This window comes from Mobula birostris, chromosome 26 (genome assembly GCF_030028105.1).
Source record: "Mobula birostris isolate sMobBir1 chromosome 26, sMobBir1.hap1, whole genome shotgun sequence".
In the NCBI taxonomy this organism is placed as follows: Eukaryota; Metazoa; Chordata; class Chondrichthyes; order Myliobatiformes; family Myliobatidae; genus Mobula; species Mobula birostris.
Genome location: NC_092395.1, coordinates 5,637,267 through 5,661,534, shown reverse-complemented (window position 1 = coordinate 5,661,534; position 24,268 = coordinate 5,637,267). Strand labels below are relative to the sequence as shown.

The following is a 24,268-nucleotide window of genomic DNA, read 5'->3' as shown; positions in this document are numbered from 1 at the left end:
TAATTTCCAGCAAAAAAAAGTTCAAATATATGTTTATTAACTTACATCAGTTGTCATTAAAGCTACTAATAGTCCAAACCCTTTGTGTCTAAAGTGGTATCATTTTATAGTTTGAGTTCTCAGTGAAAGTGATGGGGCGGGAAGAATTCAGAATGCTTAATATGTTCCATTTCCATCCCCCATTTTAAATTGTGTTTCTCCCCTCTTGTTTAGGTTGCCAGTACATCACGCACCATTCCCTGGCCAAGAAGAGAGACAGGTGATCTGCTACCAGGCCTCTGCCAATGTAGCTCTTGAGCTGTCCACTAGGAGGTGCGTGAGAGACCTTTTTCTTCCCCATGGGGAAGCGTGTGACACCTTCTCCTTCTCTGGTGTGATTGAGATCAGGAGATTGGTTTGTGGGGATCATGGCTCCAAACAACTAACACAGTAGAAGTTCTAGAGTTTCTGGACTGTGAAAATATTGATACAAATTTAAATACCTCAACTTTCAATTGTATTATATATTCCCCACCCCACCCACCCCCGTCTCTCTACATAGTTCGACTTTCCTGTTGAGAAAACGTGAAGTTCTGCTTCCAGACCCCTCTCAGTGCTGCTGAATAACCAGCTGCTTGGAGGTCTGTGCAAGTAGCCTAAGAAATAGAACCGTTTTTTTCCTGCTTTCCCCTGCCCTTTGAAGTTCTTGGCCATTACATAACGATGATCAACATCTAATATGGAAAGTTGAGTGCTCCAAACTGTGCTGCTGTGCCAATGCCAAATGGTTAAATTTCAATGATGCCCTTAATGTGGATTCTGCATTCTTTTGGATGATCATGACTGATCACTTCAGCTCATCTGAAAAGTAGATAATAAGTGATCATAACATTTAGATCAACTTTCATACAAGGTAACTGCTTAGTTGACTAGTGTTATGTTGACCCTATTGAATAGCGGTTTCAATACCTTGTCTACATTACCTGTGCGTGTGTATGTACCACATTAGTAGGTTTTAGTTTTTTTGAAAAGTGGTTCCTTTGAAAATGTTTTATAATGCAATAAGAAACACATTTTGCCATTGCATTGTTTTAGCCCAAGTGGAAAGAAGTTCAGAAGCAAGCCGCAGCTTGCACGGTATCTGGGGAACTCAATGGACCTGAGCAGCTTCGACTTCCGAACAGGAAAAATGCTCATCAGCAAATTGAATAAAAACCGACAGAGGCTGCGCTTCGACTCTGCCAACCAGGTCAAGGTATTTAAGATTCTGACATTTTCACCAGTTATTGTATTCCACAGCGATTTGAAGAATGATCCGTGTTGTTAACCCAATTGGCATTTGTCTGTCTAAAGTTAGAATGAAAATGGACTCTGTGATATGTACATCTATCCAAGCCAGGATATTTAAGACATACACATTGAAGTTGATGAAATTGTTCTGTAAGTCTGGAATGGTTTCAGTGATTTTTGAGCTTGGCACCCCTTAGACATGTGCGCCAAGCACCTATCAGTGCTGACTGAATAATCAACTGGTGTGTAAAGTTACCATCATACATGGAACACTTGGAAGTGTGGTTCCTGCCTATCACTTTCTGTAGTTCGGCAACTTGTTGATTTATTTTTGAAAATCGGATTATCTTCAGTCGCGTGTAGTCCATTGTCACTGGTGAAAATGTCTGGGGAATCTAAAAATATCAGCATGCAGTGACTTTTCCAAAAGATAATAATTGCTTCATTCTGGTGCTCATTCATGCTTTGGAGTGAATGATATTCCTGGACTAGTGCATCAGTTTTTAATTTTTCACAACTAAAGTAGTTAACATTCCAAGATCTTTCTCCATTGTATTTTCTATTACCAGCTGTCTGTGTACTAAAATTTCAAAGACAAAATAAGTGGAACTTGTGCAAAAATAATTAACTGAACTGAATATTTAGAGTTGCTTGTCAACATAGACCCTAATACAGGATTAGTGTTTTTATTGCATCTTGTTCAAGCTACGTTTGAAAATCTAAGTCTGAACAGTGTAATTTTATAATGTGATAATTGTTTGCAAGTAACAATGGCAGGGATTAACTTTTTAAACTTTTGAATTTGTCAGTGGCTTCACTGGATTTGTTAAACAGGTAGCGTGAAAACTTGTTGCAAGTAGAAACTATCCAACTGTAAAGTCAATTTTAACATAAGGTATCAATGGGGATAGAATTGCTTCTTAGGTGGGCATTTAACTAAACTATACTTCTGTCCTGATGGATGGCCTTGGCCCAAAACATCAAGTGTTGATTCATTTCCATAGATGCTGCCTACCTACTGATTTCCTCCACCATTTTGTGTGTTGCACTGGATTTCCGCAGAATCTCTGGTGTTTCTAAATATAATTTTTGCCCTTTTTATTGTAATTTGTTTAACATCATAGCACCTGTTGTGTACTTGCAGAATGGTTTTTAGAGTGGGTTATTTATCTTCGTAAAATATTAGTTAAACTTAGTCATAATTAGTGATCTAAACTTTCCTCAGTCTGTTTGTTCAGGAACTAAGCCACCACTGCATAATCAGGAATTTGTTGACTTTACCTGGAGACCTCCATCTTAAAGATAGCCACTTTTTTATTTGCTAAGCTTTGTGGTGCCCTCTCAGAATTGACATTTGTTGAGGTTGGTGTCAATGCAAAGGGAATAATTGCATGTAACCATGATGCTGTCTGGCTGTGCACATTATGCAGCAGAGGTGATTTTGGGAGTAAAAATGGAAAATTGGGCTTTCAGGTTGGTTCAGAGAATACAAGTTCCCTACTGAAATAACTTGAGAATTTGCATGATGACTGCAAAATGCCAGGGCACTCAGAAATTATTATCTCTGGAAAATGCAAAGCTCTGAACTCCCCATATAATTTGATGTATTTTTTAAAAAACCCAGTGCTTGTAATTTATCACAAATGTATTTTTATAAATTGCATGGTATGTTTTATAGTTGTGAATTCCTAGATTCTGATATTAATTTGTGTCTAATGCATATCTAATTTCTAAATTATCCATACTGAAGAACTGATTTATTTATTTTCTTACAGGGCAAGCCAGACCTGAACACTTCACTCCCTGTTAGGCAGACGGCTTCAATCTTTAAGCAGCCAGTTACTAAAGTTACCAACCATCCCAACAACAAAGTAAAAATGGATCCTCAGAAAGCTGTTGAGCAGCCACGACAGGTAGATGATATTGTAGATTCGTGCCAGCTTAATGCAGCATTACTTCTTTGTTTTATAAGTATTTGGCTATCTATATTTGTTTCCTCCCAATTCCTTGTCACTTGCCCAGAGTTTACAGGCACCAACATTAATTGCAGAACAGCACCAAAAATGTTGACTGGTTAATTGACCCTGTAGGATAGTTCAATTCTGACCTTGCCAAGCTTTTTGGGAAATGTATTGGAAAGTCCAGTTTATGCATTTGCAGCATTAGCAAGGCATTAAGGGAAAGTTTTAAATATTAAAATTCTAAAGCTAATTTTCCATATTTACTTTAAGGTAATCAGTCAGGTTAGAGCTTTAAATTGTTACAATTTTAAAGTTTGCTCTTTGAAAAATTACTTTTTTAGTTATTCTGGGAGAAGAAACTTACTGGATTGAATGCCTTTGATATTGCAGAAGAAATAATTAAGACTATGGATCTACCTAAAGGTTTACAAGGCAAGCAAAATTTTTATTCCTGATTTATCTGGTTTCAGGGTAGATTTTTGAAGATGTTTTCGATGGAATTTGCTGCTTGTGAGTCGAGGGCAGTGCTTCTATGGAAGTAATTTTAGGTTGACTTTTGTTTGCCCACATATTTGCAACTTATTTCTGTGTAGGTTGGGAGAGTCTCCACTGATTCATAAGCAACTTGTATCGATGTGATACACAGATATTTTGCCATGCCTACAGCTGATTCCTTGACTGGTTCCTGTAGCAAAAATACTTAACCCACATGATGCCCGCTGCTTGGCTGCCTTTGTGGATGTCCTCTGCTGGTCGGGGCCAACTTGTCAATACACGGCAGTACGATATGGAGAGCAAACTGTTGCACATGCAGCAGGCTCCCCTCTCCACGCAGCTGATGAATCCAGAGGAACTGCAGAGACAATTTGGCACCAGCAGCATGGCAGGAGTTTTCAGTCAGTATTGAACTCAACATGGGACTACCTTAAGAACTCCAGCTCCAGATTTTACCTCTGGGTTTATTCTTGAAACCTTCCCGTGAGTGGGTTTAGCTGCAAGGCAGTGGCAGTTTGAAATCAGAGCTTTCCTTCTAGATGAGCTGCCAACCTCGGCTGACGAGCCCCATTTGCCCAGAGTGATTGGTTTTCATGTGCCAGTCATCTACTTTTGCCCCTTCTCTTAACAGAAACTATTCCACCAGGCTTGGTAGTCACATGCTGAAGGCAAGGAGTCTGGTTGTCAGAGGTTTTTTGAGGTGCACCCAATTGGGAGCATTTTATAGGTAATGGGAGCTTATCCCTGCTTACTCGCCCAGCTGTGACAACATTACAAAACCTATATGAAACCTGAGGGAATGAATTGAACTTTCCACTGTCTAATTGGAACAAAATACCCTACGAGTTATAACTGATTGCTTGCACTGAATGAGAAACTACGTTCATGTTAGTTTTTGTCCAATGTACCCTTGATATAAAACATTCTCTGCAAGTTATTGATTACTTGAAGTGCTAATGAACAGATGAAATTTTAAGTCTGATTCATGAAAATTATGATTTTATTTACTGAAACATCTACTTGTGTGTTCTTTTGCAGGTGTAGGGCCTGGATGCACTGATGAAACCTTGTTGTCTGCTATTGCAAGCGCTTTGCACACTAGTTCAAATCCTATCACTGGCCAACTCTCAGCAGCAGTAGAAAAGAATCCTGGTGTATGGCTAAATACCTCTCAACCTCTCTGCAAAGCTTTCATGGTCACTGATGAGGACATTAGGTAGGAACTCTAAATGTCCTACTTGGAAACTGTATCAAGTGGTACCGTTAGGTTAACTGATGTCTCCTATGGCATGAAAAGATTTAGAATTTGAAAACTGGGGCCTAGTTCTTTTGGTGTGTCTCATTAAAGACCTTGTATTCTTCGTCTAGAAAATAAGATGGAGTGCTTACCTCCCAGATTGATGAGAGAGTGTTGTAGAGCAGATATTCAAAGTCGAGCAATTGCTCTCATTACTTACTAGATTGGCATTAGTGGCTTGTCATAGAACAGGCTAGACTTATATCTGTTTTAGTTTCAAAGAATGAGGTGACTTTATTCAATAATGTATAATCCCTAATGGGATAGATTTTAGAGAATTACAGTGAAATGTTTGTCAAATCAGCAAAGATTCTGCTGGACTGCCTGCAAGGGTCGCACACTTCCGGTGAGAACAAAGCTGCTTCCTAACCTAACCTGTATACCTTTGGAATGTGGGAGGAAAGGAATGACCAGTGGAAACCAAACAGTCATAGGGATAATGTGCAGACTCCTTACAGTGGCAGGAATTGATCCCTTATCTTATAGCTGAGACCTTAAAGCAATTGTGCTAATCACTGCAACATCTTGTGGGAGAATCCAGAACTAGGCAAATTGAAGATCGTGAATCTTAAAAGAATTCTTTCTCAAAGGATGGTGGAGGTAGACTCTGCTTTTAAGGCACCATGAATGTAATTCAAAGGGGTGAAAGATTACAGGGCACGGAAGGGACGAGTGAATTCTATTCAGCAACACATTCCAAACTCAGCCTTTACCAGCTTGGAAATTGTCCTCCAAGTTACTCACCATGCTAACTTGGAAATATATTGCCATTCTCATCTGTCACCATGTCAAAATTCTTGAGCTCACTCCCTAACAGCATTGTGGAAATGCCCATGCTTCGAACTGCGGTGATTCAAGAAGGTGGCTCACCAGCATCTTCTCAAGGGCAATGGCAGATGGGTAATTAAATGCTAGCTCACCCTGTGAAGCCACATCCCTTCAAAATATGAATGGCAGAGATTTGTATATTGTATTCAAGAAATTCTAGACACAACCTGTGTGAACTACGATCTTTGCCAGAGTGCTGTACCAGAATTATAGTAAGCTTATTTTCTGAAAGTAAAGAAAGAATCTGTTGGTAACAGACCAGTTCAAACCTCAGTAGCTGTCTGTGAGCACACTCGAGCTTAATGATCAGTTATGCAGATTTTTTTCTGACCTGTGGGTGTTTCTGCGTTTTGCTGTTTGGTAGGTTCAGTAGCTGCCCGCCCACAGTGTGCACCGTTTTCAACGATAGTGATCAGTGTGACCTCACCATTTGGTTTTCACATTGCGGTTACAAGAGATGTGTATCTCTGTTATTGCTTTTTCACACATGGTACCACTAACGTATGGTTCCTGGGAACTGATCTGGTAGTAGAAATTTGCATAGTATAGAGACTTCTTTTAAGAAAGACCTGTGTATTCAGAACAGCTTGGCAGCTCCAGAATTTCTGCTTCTGAACAGGACTGGTATCAACTTAGAACTGCTTACTCAAAGATGATTTTCCAGAATAGCGCTTCAAGCCTTCAGTGGTAGATGTAGTGATTATCACCTACAAGGTATCCAATAATGGAACTAAGAATCTTTTCTTTGGGGTATTAATTTTTTTTGTTCTCCAGCAAATTGATAATTGAACTAAGAAAAGATTCTTAGCTTAGCTTGTATCTGGGCTTGTGTTGCTATCCTGAAGCTTGTATGAAGCATTGGAGAATAGATTGAAATTGGGTTTATTGTCACTGATGTTGTGACATTTATTGATTTTGTGGAGATTATATTGACTGGTTGCATCATAGCATGGTATGGAAAAACCTACAGAAAGTAGTGGATACAGCCCAGTCCATCACAGGTAAAACCCTTTCCACCATTAAGTGCATATACATGGAGTGCTGCCACAGGAAAGCAACATCTATCATCAAGGATCCTCACCGTCTAGGCCATGTTCTCTTCTCATAGCTGCCATCAGGAAGGAAATATGGGAGCCTCAGACTGACCAGGTTCAGGTATAGTTATTACCCCTCAATCATCAGGCTTTTGAACCAGAGGGAATGACTTCACTCACTCCAACACTGAACTGTTTCCACAACCTATGGAGTCACTTGCAAGGACTCTTCATCTCAACCTTTTCTGGTTGGCTGCTGGCGACCAGTGATGTTCCGCAGGGGTGGGTGTTGGGTCTGCTGCTTTTTATGCTGTATATCAATGATTTAGATGATGCAATAGATGGCTTTGTTGCTAAGTTTGCAGATGATACAAAGATTGGTGGGGGGGCAGTAGAGTTGAAACAGGTATGCTGCAGAAGGACGTGGATAGATTAGGAGAGTGGGCAAGAACAAGGGAAAATCTGTAGATGCTGGAAATCCGAGCAAAACAAACAAAATGCTAGAAGAAATCATCAGGCCAGGCAGCATCGATGGGGGGTGGGGAAGTACAGTCAATGTTTCAGACCGAAACCTTTCCTTCAGCAGGAAAGTGGTAGATGAAATAATGTTGGAAAATGCATGGTTGTGCACTTTGGTAGTAGGGGGAAAAATGTGCAGACTCTTTTCTAAATGGGGTGAAAATCCAAAAATCTGAGAAGCAAAAGGACTTGTGAGTCCTTGTGCAGAACACCCTAAAAGTTACCTTGCAGGTAGAATCGGTGGTGAGGAAGGCAAATGCCATGTTAGCATCCATTTCAAGAGGTCTAGAATAAAACAGCAGGGATGTGATGCTGTGGCTTTATAAGGCACTGGTGAGGCATCATCTTGAGTATTGTGAACAGTTTTGGGCTCCTCGACTAAGAAAAGATGTGCTGACATTGGAGAGGGTTCAGAGAAGGTTCACAAGGATGATTCCGGGAATGAAAGGGTTATCATACAAGGAACTTTTGCCTCTGAGCCTGTACTCACTGGAATTCAGACAGATGAGGAGGGATCTCATTGAAACCTTTCGAATGTTGAAAGGCCTAGACATAGTAGATGTGGAAAGGATGTTTCCCATGGTGGGGGAGTCTAGAACAAGAGGGCACAGCCTCAGGGTAGAGGAGTGTCCATTTAAAACAGATGCAAAGAAATTTCTTTAGCCAGAGGATGGTGTGTTTGTGGAATCTGTTACCACAGGCAGCTGTGGAGTCCAGGTTGTTGGGTGTATTGAAGACAGAGCTTGATAGGTTCTTGATTGGACATGGCATCAAAGGTTATGGAAGAAGGCTGGGGAGGGGGAAAGAAAAGATCAGTCATGATCGAATGGCGGAGCAGACTCGATGGACCAAATGGTCTAATTCTGCTCCGATGTCATATAGTCTGCTTGATATTGCTTATTTTCTTTGTATTTACTGTGAATGCCTGCAGGAAAAAAGAATGTGTATATGGTGACATACATGTACTTTGATAATATTTATTTGAAGACATTTAAAAAAAATTAAGTTGCGATTTTAAAATGGCACTCAAGTGGAATTGCAAGTTTGGGTTCATGGCCATTCAGAAATCTGATGGTGGAGAGGAAGAAGCTGTTCCTAAAACATCGTGGTGTACTTCCTTCCTGATTGTAATGAGAAGAGAGCATGTCCTGAGTGGTGAGAGTCCCTAATAACTGGCACTGCCTTTCAAATGTGTCTCAATAGTGGGGAGGCTTTCTGAGTCTAAATTGCTCTGCCAACCTCTTTCAATCTGTGCATTGGGGCCTTCATACTGTGTGGTGGTGCAACCAGTTTTAGCCTGTTTTATTCCATGAATTGATATGATAAAGTAGCATCAATTTAATTTGGAAGTGATTTGTTCATTTATAGAAGTTTGCATCATTCTGCAATTGAAATACCCTAGGCATGAAGGTGTTCTATCACTACATTGTGTAAATGTACTGTATATAAATTTAAAAAATCTAATTCGTGGAACTTGCCCACTCATTTCATAAGAATCACTCTTCAAGTTTAATTGCACAGCTCTCCTAAAATTCATTCCTGACATTAGTAGAATACCCTCATGAAGGCTTCCAAATAATCCAACTTTGACTTGCTTTTGTCCATTTTTGTTTTGAGGGAGACTTCAGTTACAGGTGGTTGTGGGATGGTCATTGAATGTTTTTTACAGATTATATTCATACTTGTTCATTTCCAAGAGCATTACCTCAACGAATATTCTCACTTCCAGTTTCCTTCACATAAAATTATTAGTAACTAATTTGGAAATTTAAGCAAAAAGTTGAATAATATTCTTGAGCATTGTGATTTTGATTTGTACAATATGTAGGAAATGGTTTATTGTCACGTGTACTGAGAAACAGTGGAAAAGTTGTGTTCTGTAATCTATCCACACATTCATTCCAAATGTAAGTAAGTACGATGAGGTAGCAAAATGGGAAAAGTAACGCATAATAGTGTTACGGCTGGAGAAAGTGAGACAAATGAGGTGCAAGGGCCAAGTGAGCTAGGTAGAGATCAGTCGGTTACATTTTCACTTTTTTTTCCTCACTGAAGACAATGAATCTGATAAAGAAATGGTCTTGTCTGTTGTTTTCTAGTGAAATAGATCCCATAATATTGATTTGAAGGAGTTGTATTTATCTTGTCCTACAATATTAACCAGAATATTACTGGTCAATGTCACATTCTATGATCAGTGTGTACAAATAAGTTGTACCATTCCCTACATTAACAGTGATTATATTTTTAAAAACACTTAAATGTGTATACTTTGGAATGCCCCTGAGGCATAAAGGGTGCCATTTAAGTGGAACTCCTGAATCTGCCTAAAAATACTTTTGACACCTGCCAGGGAGTGAGCAGTTGCAAACTGCTACTTCCCTTTCATGTTAGGAAATGCTTTCAAGTGGAACACTCAATCAGCCATTGTTTCCAATAATTTACTGTTTTTAAATTACAGCTCATCAGGTAGGGAAACAAAGTTCAAAGTGAAGTTATTGTTAGTGTATATGTTACCATATACAACACTGATTAATTTTCTAGGCGTACTCAGTAGATCCAAGAAATGTAATAGAATCAATGAAAGACCACACCAACAGGATGGGCTGACAACCAATGTGCAAAAGGTGATAGACAGCAAATACAAAGAGAAAAAAATAAATAATACACAAATAAGTAATAAATATTGAACATAAGATGAAGTGCTTGAAAGTGAGTCCGTAGATTATGGGAACAGTTCAGTGACGGGGCAAGTAAAATTATCTGCACGGTTTAAGAGCCTGGTGAGGGATAATAATTGATCCTGACCCTGTTGGTGTGGGTCCAGAGGTTCCTGTACCACCTTCCTGATGGCAGCAGAGAGATTATGGCCTGGATGGTGGTCTTTGGATGCTGCTTTTTTTTGCAACATTGCTCTCTGTAGATTTGCTCAGTGGTGGAGAGGGCTTTACATGTGATGGTCTGGGCTGTATCCATTACTTTTTGTAGGATTTTCTGTTCAAGGGCATTGGTGTTTCCATACCAGGCCACGATGCAATCAGACAATATACTTGTCACCACACATCTATGGAAGATTGTCAAAGTATTAGATGTCGTGCCAAATCTTCAGGCTTCTAAGGAAGTAGAGGTGCTGCTGTATTTTTCACATAATGGTACTTGCATGCTGGGCCCAGGACAGATACTCTGAAATGATAACACTGGGGGATTTAAAGTTAATGACCCTCTCCATCTCTGATCCCCTGATGAGGACTGGCTCATTGACCTTTTCGTTTCCTCCTCCTGAAGTCAATTAGCTCTTTGGTCTTGCTGACCTTGAATGAGAGGTTGTTGTGGCATCACTCAGCCATAATTTACTCCTACATGCTGAATCGTCACCCCCATTGATTCAGCCAACTACACTGGTGTGATCAGCAAACCTAAATATGGCATTCAAGCTTGCTTACTCAGTCACAAGTATAAGATGAGTAGAGCCGGGATCTAAGTAGACAAATAAGGTGCAAGGGCCATGAGAGATTATTTCACAAAAGTGTTGTGGCATGGAATATGAGTTGGGAGATTTGTTGCAGATTTACCAAAAAGCTGCTTAAACTACACCTGAAATACTGAATATTGTTCTAGTGAGCACATTGTAGGAAGCGTGTGCTTGTATCAAGAGGTACAAAGGAGATTTGTCAGTATGTTGCCTGGATTGGAGGACTTTGGTTGTGGAGGAAGATCGGATAGGCCAGGCTAGTTTTCTTTGGAGTGAAGGAAGCTGAGGGATGACCTGATGGAGGTATAAAATTGAGAGGCTGGAACCTGGATAGTCAGATGGTAGGGTATTGAGAACAGGAGGACATAGACTAAAGGTTAGGATGAAGGAGTTTTAAAGGAGACTGGAGGGGATTTGCCTGTCAGAGGAAATGGTGGACTTAGATAGTTTAGGTTTGAGAGATGCTGAGACGCAGACAAATGGGCAAGGCGTAGAAAGTTCTGGACCTAATGTGGACATATAGGCAAAAAGGTTAGCATGGGTGGGTTAGGTTTGTTGCATTTGAGTATAAAATAGTTTTTGCTGTTGTTTAACTTTGCTTAGTTTTATATAATCAGCTATTTGTGTAATTGTAATTGTAGTTCTGTATTTTTCTAGAAGTTTTTCTGCAGCCTGTGTCTTGCCACTGAACCTGATTGTTTCATAGGTTCTTCCTCATCTCTTGTCTGGGCTAGTTTTTAATTATAAGACAACTACAACTTTGTTCTTCATTCTTTCTTCTAGCCCTTACAGTAAATTGGTTATTTCTTTATCATAAAACCAAACTGTTGTAACCACATTTTATGTCTCATTCTTGACTTTGAAAGAACCTTGAGATCAAATATCTCCATATCCAACAGTCCAAGTACTTGTTTCAATGTTGTCTACCTGACTCAGCCTAAAATTAGGGCAGTTTCCATTTTGGATCATAATTTGCCTGACACAAATCAAAAGTGACCAAGTGATGACTGAGAATCTCCAAGCAAATTCTACTGGTAGACCACAAATTATATAAACCCACACCTAGTTAATGGTTTAGCCCAAATAAGTTGGGTTAAGGCTTGATGGTGAAAGAATGGTGTTACTAGTCTTTACTAGTGTTTCTAGAGAGAATTTGTGGAGTAGTGTTGGTTTCTATTTTCCTTACAAAAGTGTAGGATTTGCTTCTGTTTTGGTCATTATCCCTTCATGTGCTTCCTCCACTCCTACTTTTTCATTTAAATAGTAACCACAATGTGAAAATGTAGTTAATTCTATTGAGGAATTTTCACCAGTGCAGGTCTAATAACTTGTAATGGTTTAATTTCAAGAATCAATCAGGTTTATTATCATTGACATGTCATGTAAATTGCTGTTTTGCAACAGTACTATAGATTACAATAAGAAATTGTGTATAAAAGGTGTGGTTTTTAAAAAAAAATGAGGTAGTGTTCATGGACTATTCAAAAATCTGATGGAGGGAAAGAAGTTGCTGCTAAAACATTGTCTTCAGGTTCCTGTACCACCATCTTGATGGTAATAATGAAGAGGGCATGTCCTGGATGGTGAGGGTCCTTAATGGATGTCACCTTCCTGAGGCAGTGCCATTTGAAGATGTCCTCTATGCCGGGGAGGATAGTGCCCATGATGGAGCCGGCTGAATCTACAGCTGCTGCAGCTTTTTCCGGTCCTGTGCAGTGGCCTCTCCATACCAGATGGTGATATAACCAGTTAGAATGCTCTCCATGATACATCTGTAGAAATTTGTTGGGTCTTTGACAGTCCTAATTCCCACAAACTCTTAATGAAATATAGCTCCTTTGCAATTGCATCATTAGTTAAGTTGGTTTATCTTGGTTAATTTGTCAAGAGAACATAAAGGATGCATGTTGAGACAGACTGTGCTTGTTAATATTCTAGTCACTGAATGTCAAATGCCTGTATATTGGTAGGGGAATGGTAAAGTCAAGGTCACTTTTGGGTACATTGGGGTTTTAGTTTCTAAGCTATTTTAAAGTGTTTCAGAATGCACACCTCCAGGACTATAGCAGTTAAAGAGGGTGCCATCACCATCTCCTCAAGAACTAGAAATGGCCAGTTGAATACTGCCTTGGTCTGCAAAGCCCTTAATCCTTGAAATAAAATCACTACAGCGTTAAGAAATTTGACCCTCTTGGCACGGATTCATTTATAGTCCCAGCATATATACTGCTGTATAATGATTCTGTTCCAAATTAAACATTCAATCAATATGATGCCACCATTCCTATATATTGTTATGGGTCACCTACAATAAAGAAGAGCTCTCTTGTTCTACCTTTAGAGCTGCTCTTTCTGTCCAGTCACTGAATTGATCAAGGTAACCTCAGCTCTGAGACATTTAAGACAGAAGTGACTTGATTCAAGAAGCAGACGTAGTAGAAATATTCGTTAGTGCCCATTGGAACTTTGCTTATGTCGCATGTTCATTAAAGTTCATCGTCTGTTCAAAGACTCGGAAGATCTGTATGTAGACAATGGTACATTTGAGAGATGCATGCTGTGTAACTTCATTACTTGATCATTGTTGAGCTAGCTGAGTATATTGCTGCTGAAATTTATTGCAGGAAGCAAGAAGAACTCGTACAACAGGTACGGAAGAAGTTGGAGGAGGCACTGATGGCTGATATGCTGGCACATGCTGAAGAATCTGGAAAAGAATCTGATATAGTGCAAGATAAAGAGGACGACGTATAGCCAAGGTATCACAAATGGTATTTGCTGTAAATATCATCTGTATGTTGTAAATCTTGCATAATTGAGTAGTACAAGTGCAGCACTTGGTGTTTCTGAGGCAGTAATCCAGAAACCTGGATTAACAATGTGACAGCAGGGTTCAAATCCAACTTTGTTATCTATGGAATTTAAATCTGGTTATTCTGGGATTTGGAAGAATGACAGCTAATCTTAATGACTGCAAACTTATGCATTGTTGGTTTAAAAGATCTGTCTGGTTTGCTAATGCTCTCCAATGGAACAAATCTGCTTTCTGTATCTGGTCTATGTGACTCCAGAAAGCTCTGACCCTTCCATATGATTGACTCTGAAAATAGCCAAGTAAGCTACCCAATAATGGATGGCTCCTTACTTCAAAGGCATTTAGAGATGGGTAATAAATGTAGCTTTTGCTGGTAATGCTGAAATCCTGAAACACAAATAAAATACACAAAATAATCTTTCTGCATTGTCTGTACCCCATTGAAGTTGAGTGATTGACATGGGATAGGAACTGCTCTCAAAGATGCTTTTGGTATATGAGCAAAATTGTTGGGTAGCAAGCTGGATAACATTGTGTGCTGTAAAAAGCTGTGTACATTTTCTTCCTAAGAATTTCCCATGTATGTAATCAGAACATTTTATGTTAGTTTTTATGATCTAAAATGAAATTCAGGTGCTTCAGCTATTTTATTTGCTGATTATTGATGAACATTGTCAAAAGCTTATTAGCATAGTGTTGACTTGAGGCCAACTGAGAGTTTGTGCTGCTGACCTTGTCTAGCTAGAATCAATCAAGCATACCACCTCTTAATGTGTAAGTGTAGGAGAACTGAAAACGGCTGATGTGGAAAAAGGCCTTTTGCTGGGAGATTACATTTCTAAATTCAGTGCTGGATATAATTTATGACTACCCCTGTTGTACTGTCAAAGAAATCGGCCAAATCAAATACAATAATTTTGTTTCTGGTATTGCAGCTGAACACTAGTCTGCACAGAATGTGTGTGTACGTACGTGTGTGTGTGTGTGTACATATGTACATATTTTTAAGCTTGCATTTCTCTTGGACCACCACTTGGGGATTGACTTGGTAGTACAGGTATCTTCAAAATGTCCTGAATATAGCAATGCAAGTTCAGTAACTGGTTTCAAGTGATGGTCCTTTTCAAGAATCCACCTCCAATTCAAATAATTTCTCTGCAGTGGACTGTGTGCATCATATTGATAAAGACCTGTGGTAGATCCAGCAACTTGAACTGCTGACATTTAACATAGTACAGTGGTATCTTCAAATTCTGGCAGGTGGAGAGACTGTTCCTATAAACATCTTGGAGTAACTCTCAGAATAAGGCAGGGGGAAAGGATGTTGTGCTCACTGTGGCTTAGGCAGATACTCTCATCAAGAGGTTTTCCAGCATATAAAGCCTTTCAAATCCGACTAAGCCTGTTGGAAATTGTCTGCTCCTGTTTGAATTGCCTTTTAGGGGTTTGCCAAACTTATTTAATGTGTGGGGGAGGGGGGGGAAACCATGTAAAACTTTAGGCGCTCTGTTCTGAAAGTCCTAAATGTTACTATGCTTTAGAAATCAACACGTGTCTCTGATGTGAAGGATGTACTTCCATTATTTTGTCCTTAATTTTGATGCTTAGTGTATTTTGGTTAGTCTAAATGAGTTTTAATTTTGCAAATCTGAGGTTTAATCCAATGCAATTATTTGTCTCTACTGACTGCCTCAAAGATGAGTTTCCTTGAGTTAGAACTACATGCATTCATTACATCTTGGCAATTTCATAATAGTTTGGACCAATATTCAAATTAAATGTGCTCACTGGGAGGGAGACAATGATTAATCCATCTGCCATTAAATCTTGATTGTTCCTGATGATGGCTTGACTTTTTGTTTTAAAATTAAAGGTAATTTGCCATGTAATCAAAATTATAAATGATCTTGGTTTGTACCAGATTACCATCTGTAATTTTGAGGCTGGAAGGAAATCTGATCTGACAATATATTGACTTGGCCTTTGCATTTTGTTTGTTTGTCAAGAAGGCCACATGTTGAATTTTGTCTATGTATTGGGGAATAGTTAAAACATTGTATCCCACTTTCCATATTTTCAATATAATATACTCTGTATATTTGCACATACTTTCCTTTGACAACTGAAGCCAGTCAGAATTCAGAGCAAGGGCTAACCTATAAGTTATATATGAATTCAGAATTAGGTTTACTATCACTGGCAGATGGCATCTTGTTTTGTGGCAGTACATTACATTGCAATACATAATACATAGAAATTACAATTAGAAATGTATATTACAAAAAATAGTGCAATTTCTATTGGTGAGTCACATGGTAGGTTATGAAATTCCAAAATTAACCACTAGCCTGCAGCATTGCATGATTTGGCAAATTAATATTTGTCCTATAACAGAATCTGAGATCTATTCCTGCTATATGAATTACTTGGTTGTTGTTTTTTTTTTGGCAGGTTGTTACTTGAATCCAGTGTTTTTCAGGGAAGTGTGGACAAAGACAAGTGAAAACATTTGAAAGAATGAGAATCAATGAATAGTTGAATCATTTTGGAATCTCCACACTCAAGCTGGTTTATATGTTTGAAAAACTACTTTTCCAGTTTTTAAAGTGCTTTTTGTCAGATGGAAACGGTCATTTGTGATGGGCATGTAGACCATTGCCAGTAATCATTTTTAAACTTGGTTTGTTTTTATATGCATATTTTTTAAAGCTATGTAAAATATTGTAAAAATGATATGTGCAAGTTGTCTAGCAATAGGTACATCCTAATGTTTGTGATTTAATTGTGAAATAAGTGTACATCTTTAGTGACTCGTGCACTAAAGAATGACTCAGTATTTCTAGTTTTGTTTGTTACATTTCTAGAGCATTGCCTCATTAAAGGATTAAGAATGCATTCTCAACCCAGAAACTGCATTCATGCATGTTCTGTGAAATTCGTTTGATTTGTTTTATAATGCATGTCTACAGTTCCTCCCACCCTTGGTAAGTGTACATTATGTGTAGTGGAACTAAACTGTAAAAGTTGGAATAGCTTGTCAATAAAATCTTGTTGCCATATGTTTTCTATTAAAACCAGTAACATTTTGAAATTAATTGTGAATGAGCTTGGATTTGCGGTGATATACAGCAATGTTCTGTTTTAGATTTGGGTGCAACCAGTGTATTTAACTGCCAAAGGCAAAGGAAAGCTAGTTTTTGTATAAATAAAGGCAATGGTGAACTTGTGTTTTGAAGTAATTAAAATTCCAATCCTATAGATCTTTTAAAATTTGAGGAGCAGGTAATAAAACTAATAAAAGCAAATTTCAGGAGTTTCAAATCTCAGTAAATTCTGTAGCGGAATTAAGGTCAAATGTGATGAAATCTGTTGTCTCTTTTTCCTGTGTGGGAGAACCTCCAGCAATTTGTATTTCACTTGTGTTACTGGCAGAGTGATGTTAAAAAGGATGTTTAGATCATTTCAGTATCCTGTAGTTGTACCCTTGGGGCATTCTATAATTAGTAACACAAAATTCTGGAGGAATTCAAGTGAGGCAGCACCAATGGAGAGGAATAAACAGTTGACATTTAAGGTTGAGGCTATTCATCAGAACTGGAAAGGACCGGGGCGGAAACTAGCAGATTCTGGCCGCTGTCCCTTTTTCCAGTCCCAATAGAGTCTTGGCACAATGTCAACTGTCTATTCCCCTCAGATGCTGCTTGATTTGCTGAATTCCGCCAGAATTGAGTGTAGCCTCAAGGTTTCCAGCATCTGCAGAATCTTATTTTGTTTCATATTTTTTTTAAATTATTGACATGAATAGACCCTTTTAGCCCTTTGAGGCACACCGGTCAGAAATCCCCCAATTTAATACTAGTCTAATCCTAAGACAGTTTACAATGACCAACTAACATGCCAACCAGTATGTCCTTGGAATGTACAAACTTCTAACATGCAGTGGTGGGTCAGAGTTTAATGCAAATAAATCTGGAAACAGCAGGTCAGGCAGAATATGTAGAGGGGGAAAGTTGATGTTTTGTGTTTGAGATCCTTTGCCAGAACTGGAAAGGAGAAAACCAGTTCATAGTTCCAGAGGTGGTGTGGGAGGGTGAATAGAACAAAGACTTCATTTTCTGAGAACTGTTTGCAACCTGAACAGTTGTAAATGTAAATGCAGAGTTCCGGTATGGCAGAAGATTCCTGCAGCCTTATTCATTTTGTAAACACTGATTTGTATGTATGAGCTGTACAGAAGATGGATAGCATCGGCATCTCTAGGGTGAGACCATAGGAGTGAATTTAAATGTGCCACACAAAATGCTGGAGAAACTCAGCAGCTCAGGCAGTATCTTTGGAGAGGAATGAACAGTCGATGTTTTGGGTTGAGACCTTTCAACAAGACTGATACTTCCTTACAGCATACCTACAAATCTGTATTTTTTTTTTGATGGTCGAAGAGTCTGTCAAACAGGTGTTAGGATATGATATAAAATAGGAGGTGAAGCTTCACTTAATGAAACTTAGAAACCTCCAATGAAACACTACACAATATCACTGACTTTTCTCTCTCTCCCCCCCCCGAAAAGTTCTTTATTCTAAAGATTATGCATATGGAATCCATAACCATAAGACATAGAAGTAGAATAGGGCCATTGAGTCTTCTCTGCTGTTTGATTGCTGTCAATGAGGATTTACTTTACAATATCCTGTCTGATATTTAAATATAAGTTGAGATCACAAACTAAAATTTACCTCAGTAGTAGGATTTTTAAAAGAAGATGACTTAATTATGAGAAAATTAAATTCATAAGTGATTCAAGAGTATGATTTTAAAAGTTGAAATGATATTTAAAACTGCTAATATTTTAAATGTGAGTTATGAAATTTCAGTTGTATTTAAGCTTGTTTCTAGACTAAACCAAATACATTTTACATCACATGAAATAAGACGGTGTTGCATTTGTCTGGCTGGTAGTTGTTGATTTTAAAACTTAAAAGAATGGATATTACACTTAAGGACAGCCACAAACTGTTAGAGGAACTCTGGATCTCCAGCACCTGCAGAATCTCTTGCATTTATTACACTTAGGGCTATCCTGTGGTGTGGCATTCTTGGTCTGGTGAAAAATATTTTTGATAGAACATAGAAAACCCACAGCACAATACAGGCTCTTTGGCCCACAAAGTTATGCCGAACATGTCCCTACCTTAGAAATTACTAGGCTTACCTATAGCCCTCTATTTTACTAAGCTCCATGTACCTATCTAAAGGTCTCTTAAAAGACCCTATCGTATCAGCCTCCTCCACTGTTGCCGGCAGCCCATTCCATGCACACACCACTCTCTTGAGTTAAAAAAAAACTTGTTGGAAAAATACTAATGAACATAAACAAACCAGGACTGATACCACTTAACATTTATGTTGTTGACATTTGCTCAGCCAATGAGAGTGCACTGGAGCTGGGCCATTGACTGAAATGTGTCATGATTCCTCTTTAGAGCTGATTTAATTATCATTCCTGTTCCCAGAAAACAAAACCTGGCTGTTAATTAAGGTAATAGTATATATTTCTTGATACCCCAGGTATCCTGAAAATCTAAAGTTGGATTTGCATGTTCTTAAGAAATTGGTATCCAATATTACTAAAGGTACAAATTTGCACTCTATAGTTGCACAATTCCAGGTGTGAAATAGTCTATCGATTTCTTTTCTGCATGGAATTGTGGATGGATACTTTTATTTGGGTCTTGGAAGTTACATTATAACCTGAACTCAGATCTTTTGCTAACCTGGTTTGAAACTGTGGTCTTGTATTTGCTTAATGAGATAATACTTCACATTATTTGCAAATTTATATAACATCAGTATATTTGTATATTGTAATTCTTAAAACTAAGAAAAAGTTCTAATAAATCAGGTTTTCTGCATGAAATCACACTGTTCACCAGAAGTATAAAAATCACAAACTTTATTTTCTGGGCATTGAATAGAATTAATTAAGAAAGATAAGCCACTGCCATAAAAAGTCACGTCCTGCTATACACTCTTCTCAGTCCCAATCCCAGTTTCATTGGAAACAGTTCTAATTTTTTTTTAAGCAGCACACATAAAAGTTGCTGGTGAACGCAGCAGGCTAGGGAGCATCTCTAGGAAGAAGTACAGTTGACATTTTAGGCCAAGACCCTTCATCAGGACTAACTGAAAGAAGAGCTAGTAAGAGATTTGAGAGGGGGAGTGGGAGATCTGAAATGATAGGAGAGGGAGGGATGGAGCCAAGAGCTGGACAGGTGATTGGTAAAAGGGATATGAGAGGATCATGGGACAGGAGGCCCAGGGAGAAAGAAAAGGGGGGGGAGGAAGCCCAGAGGATGGGTAAGGGGTATAGTGAGAGGGACAGAGGGAGAAAAAGAAAGTGTATATAAATAAATAAATAATGGATGGGATACAAGGGGGAGGTGGGGCATTAGTGGAAGTTTGAGAAGTCAATGTTCATGCCATCAGGTTGGAGGCTACCCAGATGGAATATAAGGAGTTGCTCCGCTAACCTGAGTGTGGCTTCATCTTTGTAGTAGAGGAGGCCGTGGATAGACATATCAGAATGGGAATGGGACGCGAATTAAAATGTGTGGCCACTGGGAGATCCTGCTTTCTCTGGCAGACAGAGCATAGGTGTTCAGCGAAACGACCTCCCAGTCCGCATCGGGTCTCGCCACTATATAGAAGGCCGCATCGGACGCTGTATATCACCCCAGCCGACTCACAGGTGAAGTGTCGCCTCACCTGGAAGGACTGTCTGGGGCCCTGAGTGGTAGTGAGGGAGGAAGTGTAAGGGCATGTGTAGCACTTGTTCTGCTTACAAGGATAAGTGCCAGGAGGGAGATCAGCAGGGAGGGATAGGGGGGACGAATGGACAAGGGAATCGCGTAGGGAGAAATCCCTGCGGAAAGTGGGGGGGGGGGAGGGAAAGATGTGCTTAGTGGTGGAATCCCGTTGGAGGTGGCAGAAGTTACGGAGAATTATATGTTGGATCCGGAGGCTGGTGGGGTGGCGGGAAGAAGGAGTGCAAGCAGATGTGTGTGAAATGGGGGAGATACCTTTGACAGCAGAGTTGATGGAGGAAGGGAAGCCCCTTTCTTTAAAAAAGGAGAACATCTCCTTCGTCCTGGAATGAAGAGCCTCATCCTGAGAGGAGATGTGGCGGAGACGGAGGAATTGCGAGAGGGGGATGGCATTCTTGCAAGAGACAGGGTGAGAAGAGGAATAGTCCAGATAGCTGTGAGAGTCAGTAGGCTTATAGACATCAGTAGATAAGCTGTCTCCAGAGATAGAGACAGAAAGAGCTAGAAAGGGGAGGGAAGTGTCAGCAATGGACCAGGTAAACTTGAGGGCAGGGTGAAAGTTGGAGGCAAAGTATTTATTTTAAATTTGATACTAAAAAATCATTGCTAACTAAAGGTAGTAAGGATAAGAGGCTAATGCACAGCAAAACTGAAATAATCCACAATCCTTATTTATTGCTTATTATGGTGCAGTGAAGGTCCTCCGTCCCTGTCCTTGGCCATTTTCTCTAATATGTCCCAGGTGTGGTTTAGGGTTCTCATTTCCGCCTCTGTGGTACAGTGCTAAATTGTCTTGTGGTGTCGTATGTTTTCTTTGCTCTTCAGTGGTCTAATGAAGTGCTGTTTTGATTATGGAGTTGGCCTCTTCTTATCACATGCCCAATCCAGCTCTAACACTTCCTCATGATTGCGGCCATGTCCTCTTGGTGACACTGAAGGACGAGGGTGTGGTTGGAGATCTTTCTTGGCGCGAGGATATGGAGTCTCTTGGTGGAGGCGAGGTCGGTTTCTGTTGTGCACCATCATTCCAAGGCTGTAACAAAGCATTTCTGCAGTTATTTGTGCTAGCTTACCAGTATTATACATGGATTGTACATCCCAGAAACCAATTTTGTTCTTGGTGTTTAGGCTTCCTTTGCTGTGCCAGTAGCTTCCTCTTGGTTTTCATTATGGTCAGCCATGTAAGTCCTAGGTGCAGACTCAGGAATACCATTGCACTCAGATGTAAAAGGATTGTTTGACCAGAGAGGGTTGTTAGCTCTGAGCTGAACCCCTGAATCTGGAGAACCAGTGGACCACTCTTAGTCTGGCCTCTACCCTTTTGACATGTTTGGCATGGGTGACCCTACCAAGAGCCAAAGCATAAGGTGCGGACTCCAGCCAGCATAGCCCTCTGGGTCATTGAGGGACGTAAGCCTCCCAAGTTCATTTAAAGCTCACTGGAGTCTCAGTTTACTGCGTATCCTTTAAACTTACCCGATTTACGGGAAAATACAGTATAACATCAGAAAAGTAGTTTTAAAGTGCATTGGGATATTAATAGCAATAAAATCAAATAGTCTCAAAAATCTGCCAGACTGGTACGACCAAGGTTCTCAGCAAGCTGGATCAGGAGCTTAACTGGAAGGTACTGTACATGGGTAGGAAAGGTTTAGAACAGGGATTCCCAACCTGGCATCCATAGACCTATTTTGGTTAATGATAAGGTTCCATGGCATTAAAAAAAAGGCTGGGTACCCCTGGTTTAGAGGGATATGGGTCAAACACATGCAATGGGAATCTCTTGGTTGGCATAGACCAGTTAGGTTGAAGAGCCTGTTTACATGCTGTGTGATTCTAGGACTAGTTCACCCCCAGGGTTACCGCGGGATTCAGAATCAGTTTCATTTATATAGCACATATACAGTGAAATGTGTTAACTGCACACAAACAACCAACGATGAGCCTGACATCAGTAGTGGGAAAGTTATTGAAAGGTATTCTAAGGGACTAGATATATGAATATTTGGATACAGGAACTGACTAGGGATCAGCATAGCTTTGTGCATGGTAGGTCATGTCTAGCCAATCTTATAGTTTTTCAAGGGAAGTTACCATGAAAATTGTTGAAGGCAAGGCAGTGGATGTTTACTACATGGGCTTTAGCAAAGGCGTTTGACGAGGTCCTGCATGGGAGGTTGGTCAGAAAAATTCAGTCACTTGGTATTCAAGGTGCAGTAGTAAATTGGATTAGCCACTGGCTTTGTGGGAGAAGCCAGAGAGTGGTAGTAGGTAGTAGACTGGAAGACTGTGGCTCGTGGAGTGCCGCAGGGATCTGTTCTGGGTCCATTTTCATTTATCATCCAGATCATTGATATAGATGATAATGAGGTTAACTGGATCAGTAAATTTACAGATGACACCAAGATTGGGGGGTGTAATGGACAACAAGGAAGGCTATCAGAGCTTGCAGTGGGATTTCGATCAGGTGGAAAAATGGCAGGTAGAATTTAATGCAGACAAGTGTGAGGTGTTGCACATTGGCAAGACTAACCAGGGTGGGTCTTAGTGAATGGTAGGACACTGAGGAGTGTGGTAGAACAAAGACAGCTGAGAATACCTTGATTCATTGAAAGTGGTGGCATAGGTAGAGTTGTAAAGAAAGCTTCTGGCACATTGGCCTTCATAAATCTAAGTACTGAGTACAGGAGATGCTATGTTATGTTGAAGTTGTACAAGGCATTGGTGAGGTCTGCTTTGGAGTATTGTGTGCAGTTTGGTCATCTACCTACAGGAAAGATGTAAATAAGTTTGAAAGAGTACAGAGAAAATTTACAAGGATGTTGCCGGGACTGGAAGTCCTGAGTTATAAGGAAAGAGTGAATAGGTTAGGACTTTTCCTTTGAATGTAGAAGATTGTGGAGAGATTTGATAGAAATATATAAAATTATGAGGGGTACAGATAGGGTAAATGCAAGTAAGTTTTTTTTCACTGGGGCTACAACTAGAGGTCATGGGTTGAGGGTGAAAGGTGTAAATAAAGGGGAACATGAGGGGAAACCTTCACTGAGAGGGTCTTGAGAGTGGAACGAGCTGCCAGCGAAAGTGGTGCAAATGAGTTCAATTTGAACGTTTGCATTCGTACATGGATACTAGGAGTATGGGTGGCTATGAACCGGGTGGAGGTCGATGGGACTAAGCATTGACTAGACGGGCCACAGGGCCTGTTACTATCCTGTACTTTTCTATGACTCTATGCTGGAAGCATCCAGCAAATGTCTCCACACATTTCATTACCAGCATAGCATGACACAACATTCAGAACAGCAAAAATAAAAGTCCCTTTCATCCCTCCCACCCACACACATAGATAATAATAGGACCAGGTTAGCAATGTCATCGATCAAAATCATCAACAGTTGGACTTTTCAAGCCTGATCCATCATTCAATATGATCATGGTTATCAATCCAAACTCAAATTCAATATCCTGTTCCAGCTTTCTCCCCATTTTTCTTGATACCCGCAGCCCCAAGAATAATATTAAACTCCCTTTCGATATATTTAATGATTTGGCTTAAAATGCTTTCTGTGATATTGAAATGTACAGGTTTACATTTCACTGAGAGAATGAATTTCTCCCCTTCATAGTCTGATTCTTCAACCATAACCCTTGGTACTGGACTCCACAACCATCATGAAACTTCCCTACTATTCCTGCTCTGAACAATCTGCCGGAGGTCGAGTTCTTCCAGCAGATTGTTTGTGCTCCGGATTC

The 24,268-nt window shown here is 39.7% G+C and overlaps 1 protein-coding gene across 4 annotated transcripts in view; it reads left to right on the top strand.

Annotated features, from left to right (window-relative positions):
• The window catches only part of mbd3a (methyl-CpG binding domain protein 3a), a 28,710-nt gene extending 11,793 nt beyond the window's left edge, over positions 1 to 16,917 (top strand). The window contains exons 2-8 of one of the 4 annotated variants that reach the window (XM_072243913.1): positions 214 to 312; positions 1,075 to 1,234; positions 3,045 to 3,182; positions 3,572 to 3,662; positions 4,764 to 4,941; positions 13,500 to 13,634; positions 16,142 to 16,917. In XM_072243913.1, coding sequence (XP_072100014.1) covers positions 214 to 312; positions 1,075 to 1,234; positions 3,045 to 3,182; positions 3,572 to 3,662; positions 4,764 to 4,941; positions 13,500 to 13,629 — 796 coding nt within the window. In that variant the 3' untranslated portion in view covers positions 13,630 to 13,634; positions 16,142 to 16,917. The remainder of the gene's footprint in view (positions 1 to 213; positions 313 to 1,074; positions 1,235 to 3,044; positions 3,183 to 3,571; positions 3,663 to 4,763; positions 4,942 to 13,499; positions 13,635 to 16,141) is intronic. The other 3 variants (XM_072243909.1, XM_072243912.1, XM_072243910.1) reach the window with 3 other exon arrangements.
• The last annotated feature ends 7,351 nt before the right edge of the window (positions 16,918 to 24,268 follow it).